General features: G+C 38.5%; 1 protein-coding gene across 1 annotated transcript; it reads left to right on the top strand.

The window, feature by feature from the left end:
* The first annotated feature begins 3,441 nt into the window (after positions 1 to 3,441).
* On the top strand, positions 3,442 to 3,984 carry LOC140831335 (pectinesterase inhibitor-like). Its single transcript, XM_073195086.1, has one exon. It carries the CDS (start codon positions 3,442 to 3,444, stop codon positions 3,982 to 3,984), a length of 543 nt encoding a protein of 180 aa, XP_073051187.1.
* The last annotated feature ends 6,704 nt before the right edge of the window (positions 3,985 to 10,688 follow it).

Below are 10,688 nucleotides of genomic sequence, written 5' to 3' on the forward strand. Positions count from 1 at the left end.
GGATAGTGCCGCGCGGTACACCTCTGGGTCACTGCATCCACTACAAGACAGACGTGGACCTAAAATGTCCCGGACCACCGAAGCCCTCCCGACCCGTCGGCCACTGTGTACTCTCGGTGTCCATGCGTCCACAAGACAGGGCTGAGCGGCCCCAAGATATAGCTTATCTCGAAAGAGATACAGCTCAACAGTAAAGGCTATCTCGAAGAAGATACGGCTCAACATGAAATGCAACGTGCAATAATAAACGTGACATAATAGCATGCATCATATGACATATATCAATGCACCACATAATCATGCAACACATATATGAATGTATACTCAACCAGGATATCTCGGATAGTACTTTCGTACCTCTATCACAGCAAGCCTAGCCTTACGCAACACCGCTAATCAGGTCTAGCACAAGCCTACGCATCAAAAGCATACTCAATCAATACTACCATGCTCGACTAGCAAAACCAGTACTCCCTAGTACTACCAAAGGTTTAGGGTTTACCTTCGTCCGTCGACAGCCCTTTGATGTCGATTGCCTTGAAACTCAGGCGCCGCTACGCTACTACTCCTGGCAGCTCTTGGCTATCGCTCGACCAACAACTAACCCTAGAAACCTTCCAAATCTCTCACTAAAGACTCAATCTCAAGAAATGGCAATACCAAAATGAGGAATTCGAGCACTATTTATAGGCCATGTTCGGATCCTCCGAACAACACTTCGGAACGTCCGAACGCTACGTGTCCATTGGCTCTTGACAGCTCATGATCGGATCCTCCGATCATACACTTCGGACCGTCCGAACATGCACGTGTCCAGCTGCTCTTGACACCTCATGATCGGATCCACCGAACCTACACTTCGGAACGTCCGAACTCCCACGTGTCGATCAACTCTTGACACCTAATGATCGGATCCACCGAACTCACTTCGGACCTTCCGAACTCTTCGGTGATTCCGAACCATCTTCGGTCCGTCCGATCATGACTCGGTCAAAATTACACATTAAACCTTCTTAATCACCAATACTCCGTTAATTACCCAATTTGGAATTCGGGCTACTACACTGCAAATTAAACTTGTGCATTAAAGCTGAAAAAGAGGGTTTTCTTGTCAAAAGAAGTGTTCAATCCTCTTCATTGTCTCTCGCTGTTTCTTCTAATCAACACCAAAACATTAGCTCAAGCAAGTGATAGTACTCTAGTGAATGAAATATTCCCCAAAACCCGCAACACCGCCTTCTGTTTCGAGCTTCTGGAACATCTCCAAAGAGCGAGCCAGCGGATCTATGCGAGGCATCGATTAGGCCAACACAGAAGTTAACATTCTTAGCAGCTGACGAGGCCCGCGTCCTTCTCATGCAAGGGCAAAATCTGGCGCTAAACGACAGGTTTAGGTCATGTATAGGCATCTATCAGCAGGCGAGTCTTGGTCTGTCTGAAGTGGAGCGGCTTTTGAAGGCGGGGAAGTATCATATGCCTGCTGAAGGATCTAGCTACTACGTTAGAAGAAGCTGGAGCTTATGATAGACAGTTTCAGCTGTCGGCAAGCGAGCCTGCCTAGATGAAGAAAGCAAGCATGGCTTTGGAGGATGGTTGTAGTGTAGTCTTGGTTATTTCTGGTCTTTTAGCAAGACATGCAATATAACGTTTTACATAATTATGTTATATTTGATTACGATATTACCCAATCATACAAATCTTTCTTCTAAAAACACTATCGGTTCATCTTCTATTATATACGTTGATTTCTGAGACATTCCGGACATAGATTATCTATTTGTTGATCACTATGCAATGTGTTCTATCCAGTGGCGGAGCCAGAAATATGGCTCCGCTTAGGCTAAAATTTTAAACTCTATAATTTTTTAATATATTAAATTGATCTATCCAGGCTAATATTATATTATTCTAAAATTATACAAAATTTACATATATTTTTTTTTAAAAAAAAATTTGGGCTACCCGGGCCTTTGGCTCTGCCCCTGGTTCTATCTGTCCAAACCGTTGTAAAATTATCAAAAGAGATAAAAAAAAAAAAAAACAAAAACAACCTCGAAGAGTGAGTAATTGTCCAACACAAAACAATAAGATATAACATTGGATTATACATTCTCTAGGGCACCCAACTCAATCTTGGAATGAATATACTTCTATGCATTTGAATCGTCGACTACTCCGATCGAGATAATGCGTGGCGGCACAGAGCCCTATCCGGAAATATGGTGTCCCTATGACAGCTTGATTTCTTTTAGCAACTCTTTTCAACACAAAAACAGGTCCCCGTACGTTCCTCTAATCATATCTCTTGCCAATTGGCTGAATACTGAAATCTCAAAGAAAGGAGGATGATTAATATATGTGTTCCATCTCTCATTGTTATGTTAATGCCAATTATGCATGCTAGAATAGTTCTCATACTAAAATCATAACAAATATAAGCCACATAATCACATGCTTAGGCAATTTTTAAATCTCACATGAATAATAAGTTAATAACAACTTAGCAAATGTGGCACAAAGTCAACATCCGAGAAAACTACATCTTTTGTTTTATAACTGGCATGTTTTTCATTTTTAGTCACGTTGTCAGGTAATTCATATTTTTAGTCCACTAATTTTCACTTTTTTTAATCTGTTCTGAACTATGATGTGACGTCAAAAAATGATAATATGATATCAAATATTACCGACGGATCTGATGCCGTAAAAGACCAAAATTGGAAAAAAACATACGAGTTAGTATACTAAACTCATAAATTGTCCACCAACCCATCCGCTGATAGATAAACAATCAACAACATGCTTATGCAAGCAAACAACTATCACTACATTACATCATTTCATAATTTAGGTCAAGATCAACATGAACTTATGGTTATTAGAGACATAATTACGGATAAAGTATTATAATGTGATGCATTTTTGTGTGAAATTAAATTTTACTAAAATTACCAACATATACTAAAACAATTGGCACACACGTAAATTAAATTTTAATCTAAAATATATTATATATGTGATGCATTTTTGTGTGAAATATAATGACATAAATAAAGTATTTTTTTTTTAAAATTGAAAAGTTCATTTCTGAATTTCTAAAATTTGTTTTATTTTAAATAAGTTATTATGGAAATGAGTATTTTTGGAAAGAAATTAATTGGTATATAAATATGAGCGTTAAAATATCTATAATATAGTGTAGATAATGTAATAATAAGTCGTCCTTACATAAAATACAAAATAAGAATCTGATTTATTGATTTTAATACGAATCAAATTACAGTCAAATATATAACATAAAGTTTATTAATTCATGCATGGCTACAAAATCCCTCGTTGTACTTAATATACAACATTAAATGTGAATTGTTTCTGATTTATATACTAGCAACTTGTAAATATACACTATCAGAAATCAGAATCCTCTCATATATTCAAAAAATGGTGTTTTCTTGTCCCAAAAACTGCTCGATCATCTTCGTTTCTCTCTCGCTATTCCTTCTAATCAACACCAACGAGTCGTTTCAAGGGGACGGAAATGATCTGGTGAATGAAATTTGCCCCAAGACCCGTAATCCCACCTTCTGTTACCAGAATATAGGGAGACTTAGAAACGAGAGCCTGCCCGAGCTATGCAAGGCAGCAGTCGTGCCGGCACGGTTGTTAGCCGAATTAGCGGCGGACCAGGCTCGTGAGCTTCTCATTCAGGGGCGATTTCCGGCGCTCAATGACAAATTCAAGTCATGTATAGGCAGCTATCGGCAGACCAATCTTGATCTGTTCGCAGTGATGGGGGCTTTGAATGCGGGGAAGTATCAAAGCCTGCCTGCCGAAGCATCTGCGGCGTTCGCAGAAGCCGGAGCTTGTGATAAACAGTTCCAGCCGCCGTCCACCGAGCCTGCTCAGGTGAAGAAGGGGACCAAGGATTTGCTGGATGGTTGTAGCGTAGTGTTGGTTATTTCTCGACTTTTAACAGGACGTTAAATGTAACTTTTATATAATTATATTTCTTGAAATATATATGTCCAATTTATTGAGATATTTCTAAGAATTATTATTGGTTTTTGTTCTTTTATGTCGATTTACGAGGAAAATAGGATGATAATCGATTTGGTTCATACTTACCGTCAAAAACAATAATTTTTATATAAAAAATAGAGTTCCTTTTGACAAGAGTTTTTTTATAAAAAGTAAAATTTTTATGACTGGAGTCGTTCTAAATTGACATGTAAATGATTTTTTTGTGTTATTTAAAATGCTCGACCACGAGTCATTTCATAATTTTGTAAAATTTATTCTGAGTCAATTTTGGGCAAATCCTACCGTTATACATATCTTTTCTAAAAGAGAATATACTCAATTAACATAAAATTCAGAATAGTAATCTTGCATATTAATAAGATGCATAAATTTTAGAGTGTATTTTTCCTATATGGGAAATATCTATGTAAAATAAGTGATTTGACTGTATACAAGTTTTTGTGCCTCAGTGCCCCGGTATTTTTAAGAAAAAGTTTACAAGTTTTCTTTTTTTTTTTTTTCTTTTTTTTTATTTTTTTAAAATATGAGTAATAAGGTTCTGTAGTTTATTAAGAATAATTTTATAGAAATCTAATAAAAAAGAATAATTTTATATTATGAAATTTCTAACAAAATGATCATACTCAATAAATGGTATGGATATACATCATATCAGTATATATATACTCAAATAAAAAAAAGAATATTCACTATTATATTTTGGGCTTAACTAATTAAAATACATTTCAGTACAATGTATTTGGTTAATCATTAAAATGAACCCTTTATTAAATGAAATTATATTTGATTCTAGTGGAAAAATATAATGTTTTAGCTTCTGATCTCTTTAATATTAAATATTATTAATATCAAAATATTTAAATATAAATATAAAAGAGTGGGTCTCATGTGAGATCGTCTCACGGATCTTAATCTGTGAGACGGGTCAACCCTACCCATATTCACAATAAAAAGTAATACTCTTAGTATAAAAAGTAATATTTTTTCTTGGATGACCCAAATAAGAGATCCGTCTCACAAATACGAATCGGGAGACCGTCTCACACAAGTTTTTTCCAATATAAAAATATTAATTCATGTCATATATTATATCGATATATAATATCACAAAAACAACGCGTGTATCTATATAGCGACTAGAATAATATAATATCTAGTAAATAGGTTGACAAATATATATTTAGAGCAACTTAATATGCAATATTAAATAAATCAAAATAACATTGCCTAATTCTTAAGAACCCTAGCTATATGCAGACTCTCCAACACTAATAAATACATATGTTCAAGCATAATCAACCCATCAAGACATCTGACACACACGTACTAGTGAAATTCAAAGCCCAAAAATGGGTATTTCTTGTTGCAAAAACCTGCTGATTCTCTCCATTTTTCTCACCCTATTTTCTCTGAACATAAATATTGCATCCGCAGAAAAAGGCCGTCTAGAGAACTCAAAAACTGCAGATTTGATCAAAGAAATCTGCCCGAAAACCCGCAACTCAAGCTACTACTTCTACCTTCTCGGATTCCAGGAAAACGCCACACTCTCGGAACTAGGGCAGGCATCAGTCAGAGAAGCAGTGACTTCGGTGATTTTAGCTCAGTGTCAAAGAACTGAAGAACCCAAGCTAATGCTCAAATGGGTCAAAGAAGAATTGTATTTCAGTTGGTTGAAAATAACCACTGTACAAATGTTTATATACATTTCAGTAGATGAGCTAAGAAACGTGCTTCCAAAATGCCACACAATACAATCGTGTTTTATTATTTTGTACAATTAATACTCCCCCTTCAAGCTTGGTGTGGATGTGAACACAAAGCTTGAACCGAAAAAAAAAACTTTGAGACTATGCAATGCAACAAGCTTGAATTGTGGTAACTCCCCCTTCAAGGTTGATGCAGGTCATAAACACCGAGAAGCCCGAGTAGGTAATCATGTGAAGTCTTCCCCAAGCTTTTGGTAAAAATGTCCCCAAGTTGTTGGTGTGTGGGAATGTACAGAGTTCGTATAAGGCCTTCCTTGATTTTCTCACGTACCAAATGGCAATCGATCTCGATATGTTTGGTCCTTTCTTGATATACTGGATTGGCGCCAATATGGATGGCGTCCATATTATCACAAAACAACGTTGTAGGACCACGAATATGAATTCCCATGTCACGCAGAAGACCAACAATCCAGATGATTTCACAAGTAGTGTTTGCCATGGCCCGATATTCGGCTTCGGCAGAGGATCGGGAAACAACGTTTTGTTTCTTGGATTTCCAAGAGAGAAGGGAGTCACCTAGCTTAACACAATATCCAGTAACAGAGCGGCGGGTCATGGGGCAAGCAGCCCAATCGGAATCACAATAAGAAATAAGAGAGAAGGAAGGAGAGGGCCGTAACAAGATACCTTGACCTGGACTTTTTTTAAGGTACCTAACCACTCGAACAGCAGCAGCCAGGTGCGACTTATTCGGAGCATGCATGAATTGGCTTAGAGATTGGACTGCATAACAAATGTCAGGTCGAGTTATGGTCAGGTAGATCAACCTGCCAACCAAGCGCTGATATTCATGCGGATCCAGCAGTAAAACATCATCAGTGGTACTTTTGTGATCGTGTTGCAGGCTAGAATCTAGCTCGTGGTTGGTGAACTTGCGGTTTTGCTCCATAGATGTATCAAATGGCTTGGCCCCTGCCATGCCCGTGTCAGCAATGAGTTCCAAAGCGTACTTCCGTTGATTAAGGTAAATGCCGTCTTTGGAACGAGCAACTTCAATGCCTAAAAAATACTTAAGAATCCCAAGGTCCTTAAGTTGTAGCTTGGAGTGAAGAAACACTTTGAGCTCATTAATTGCTGTCAAACTACTCCCTGTGACGACAATGTCATCAACATATACGACGAGCAAAGTAATTGATGCATTAGCATGTTTAAAGAACAATGAATGATCATGTTGAGATTGACAATAACCAAACTCAATCATTATATTTGAAAACTTCAGATTCCATTGCCGAGAGGCTTGCTTTAGACCGTTTAAGAATTTTTGTAATTTGCAGACCTTCTTTTCTCCTTGTACAGTGTATCCCTGGGGTAAATTCATGTAAATGTCCTCATCCAAACTCCCTTGGAGAAAAGCATTGGTCACATCCATTTGGAAGAGAGGCCAATTCTTATGCATTGCCACATGGAGAAGACAACGAATGGTCACAATTTTTGCAGTGGGAGAAAAAGTGTCATGAAAATCTATGCCCGGCTGTTGTGTGTAGCCCTTCGCAACCAACCGTGCTTTAAATCTCTCCACACTTCCATCGGACTTGAGTTTGATTTTGTATACCCATCGGCATCCAATGGGCTTCACTTGTGGTAGTAGATCAACCACTTCCCATGTGTGATTTTTCTCTAGAGCAGCAAGTTCTTCATCCATAGCAGCACACCATCTAGGATCAGTGACTGCCTCATGATTGAACTGAGGTTCTTTAACTGAGGACAAAGCTGCAAAAAAAGACTGATGTGGCTTGGAAAAATGATTATATGTAAGGTGGTTAGCCATGGGATACAAACAAGCATTATGATTTTGATTATGAATGAATGAACAAGAGTAATCATGTGTCCAAATAGGAGGAACTATAGCTCTAGTGGACCTGCGCAATGGAACAACTGCAGGTGTAGAACTAGGAGGAGATGGTTCAGGCAAAGGGATAAGCACTGGTGGTTCGTCAGGGACAAGTAAGGGATCCCCTGTAGCAGAGGATGGAGTAAAAATGAGAGGATATTGACTAGGGACAGCAAATGGAAAGATGTGTTCATGAAAGATCACATCTCTAGAGATCAAGGTCTTGTGTGATTGAAGATTAAGGAGCTTATACCCTTTCTGGACAGTAGAGTAGCCAATAAAGACACAAGGTACAGCTCGAGGTGAGAATTTGTGGCTGTGAGGTAGGATAGATGCATAGCATAAGCACCCAAAAACTCTTAGGGCAGTGAAGGAAGGGATCCTGTGAAATAATAGTTCAAAAGGGGATTTATTTTTCAGTAATGGTGTGGGGGCACGATTGATTAGGTGCACAGCTGTTAACACACAATCTCCCCAATATTTGAGTGGTATAGATGATTGGAATCTAAGTGCTCTAGCTACATCAAGGATGTGTCTGTGTTTTCGCTCCACTATCCCATTTTGTTGGGGAGTATATGGATAAGAACTATGGTGAATATTGCCCAATGATGAGAAAAAATTAGTACACTCAGATTTAAAGAAATCAGTGGCATTATCTGTCCTGATAGCAAGAATTTGTTTAGAGAATTGCTTGTCTACCAAAGCAAAGAACAATCTAATGAGCCTAAGCACATCCATTTTAGATTGTATGAGATATACCCAAGTTCCCCTTATAAAGTCATCAACAATGGTAAGAAAGTACCTTTCACCATTGTGAGTGGGAGTATGAAATGGACCCCAAATGTCCATATGAATCAACTGGAAAGCAGAGGAAGATCTGGACGAACTAGTTTGTGGAAAATCTAAACGGCGACATTGCTTGGAAATAGGACATACAGAACAATGCGATAATGAATCATTTCTTTGTATAAAAGGTAACAAATGCATTCTGGATATTGACATATGTCCTAACCTTTTGTGCCAAGTATCAATACTAACATCCTTACAAAGATCAGTAGCAGAACAAGAATATAGACTGTCTATTCTAGGTAGAAAAGAATGAAGATTGAAACTACCCTTGGGAGGTGATTTTGGAACTGTCTTTGAGATGAAATGATAGAGTCCATGCCTCTCTTTACCAATCCCCATTACTCTCCCAGTCCTGAGGTCCTGAAACACACAAAAAGGTGGGTAAAAGGTGATAAAACAGCCATGATCTTTGGTAAATTTGGACACATACAGGAGATTGAATTGAAAGTGGGGTATATATAAGACACGTTCGAGTCGAATGGAAGTTGTTAGCTGAACTGAGCCAGTCTTATGAACAATGGCTGTACTACCATTTGGCAATCTCACTGCACTAGTGGAATCTACCACGAATTTAGAAGCTTGCAACAAAGAGATATCACCTACCATGTGCTCATTAGCTCCTGTATCAATAATCCATTTCGAACTGAAATTGTGTGAAGTATTACCTGCCATATTCACTACTGGTGCACACTCATTTTGCATGTGATGATTTACCAGAAGCTTCAGAATTTCATTATACTGATCAGGGGTAAAGATAGGTGGAGCTCCAGCTGCTATTTTTGGTTGAGCAACAATGTTTTCTTCCACAAAGTTAGCATCTCCTGACATTCTGCCTTGCTTCCCATTGTCTCTGTACACATTCTTGTTCAATCCCTTATTCGGGGCTTTGTACCATTTATGCCATGCAGGGTAACCAACAAGTTTATAGCAGTTCTCTTTGGTATGTCCACCGTAATTACAATGATCACAGAACAAATTCACGCGATTCTTCGCTGAACTTCCTGCCTTAGTCTGGTTAGTGTAGAAGGCTGCTATAGGAGCCTCAACTGATGATAAAGCCCTATGAGATTCTTCCTGAGACAATAGGGAAAAGGCTTGCCCCACCGTAGGTAATGGAGTCATCAGTAAAATTTGGCTCCTTACATTCATGTAACTGTCATTAAGCCCCATTAGGAACTGAAGGAGCCGTTGCTGCTGATCGTGTTCCAAATATCTTCTAGCAACATCACACTCACATGAAGGCAAGATCACAATAAAGATCACAATAGCAGAGTATTCATCCCAAAGTTGCTTGAGCTTACAGAAATATGTTGAGATAGTACTAGTACCTTGAGTTAGGCGCCCAATTTCTCTATGTAATGAGAAGATTCGCGATCCATTGATCTTGTCAAACCGCTCTTTCAGACCGGTCCATACAGATGAAGCATCGGATGCGTAGATGATTCCTCCGAAAATATCCTTTGAGACTGTATTCATTATCCATGACAAGACAAGAGCATTGCATCGTTCCCATTGAAGAAGATTTTGGCTACTTACTGAGGGTCTTTGACAACTGCCATCAATCAGCGCAATTTTGTTCCTCGCCCGAAGTGCGATCAGCATGGCTCTGCTCCAAATGCCATAGTTTTCCACACCAATCAGCGAATCACTGACCAAATTCATTCCCGGAGTATCCGATGGATGAATATACAACGGATCATTGAAGTTGCAATTGTTAGCCATGAGCTCTCTGGAAGAAATCAGGGGGAAAATTGCGTCGAATTTGTTTGGAAAGCTACGCAATTGAGCAGCAAATTGAAAAAAAAAGCCCTAGGATGATTCCTATGGCTCTGATACCATGTCAAAGAATTGAAAAACCCAAGCTAATGCTCAAATGGGTCAAAGAAGAATTGTATTTCAGTTGGTTGAAAATAACCACTGTACAAATGTTTATATACATTTCAGTAGATGAGCTAAGAAACGTACTTCCAAAATGCCACACAATACAATCGTGTTTTATTATTTTGTACAATTAACACTGAGGACGTGGCGCACGTGAACATGATTCATGCTAAAAGTCCAGAGCAAAAGCGAATATTTCGAGCATGTTACTGAACTTTTCTTCAGGTCGGCGAAGATGTGGCGGCGGTGGGGGAACTTATGAAGTCGGGGCCCAGAAGTTACAAAAACTTGCCTGTACAAGCTGCTGCCGTTGT

The sequence above is a fragment of the Primulina eburnea genome, chromosome 5 (assembly GCF_022965805.1).
Source record: "Primulina eburnea isolate SZY01 chromosome 5, ASM2296580v1, whole genome shotgun sequence".
Lineage (NCBI taxonomy): Eukaryota > Viridiplantae > Streptophyta > Magnoliopsida > Lamiales > Gesneriaceae > Primulina > Primulina eburnea.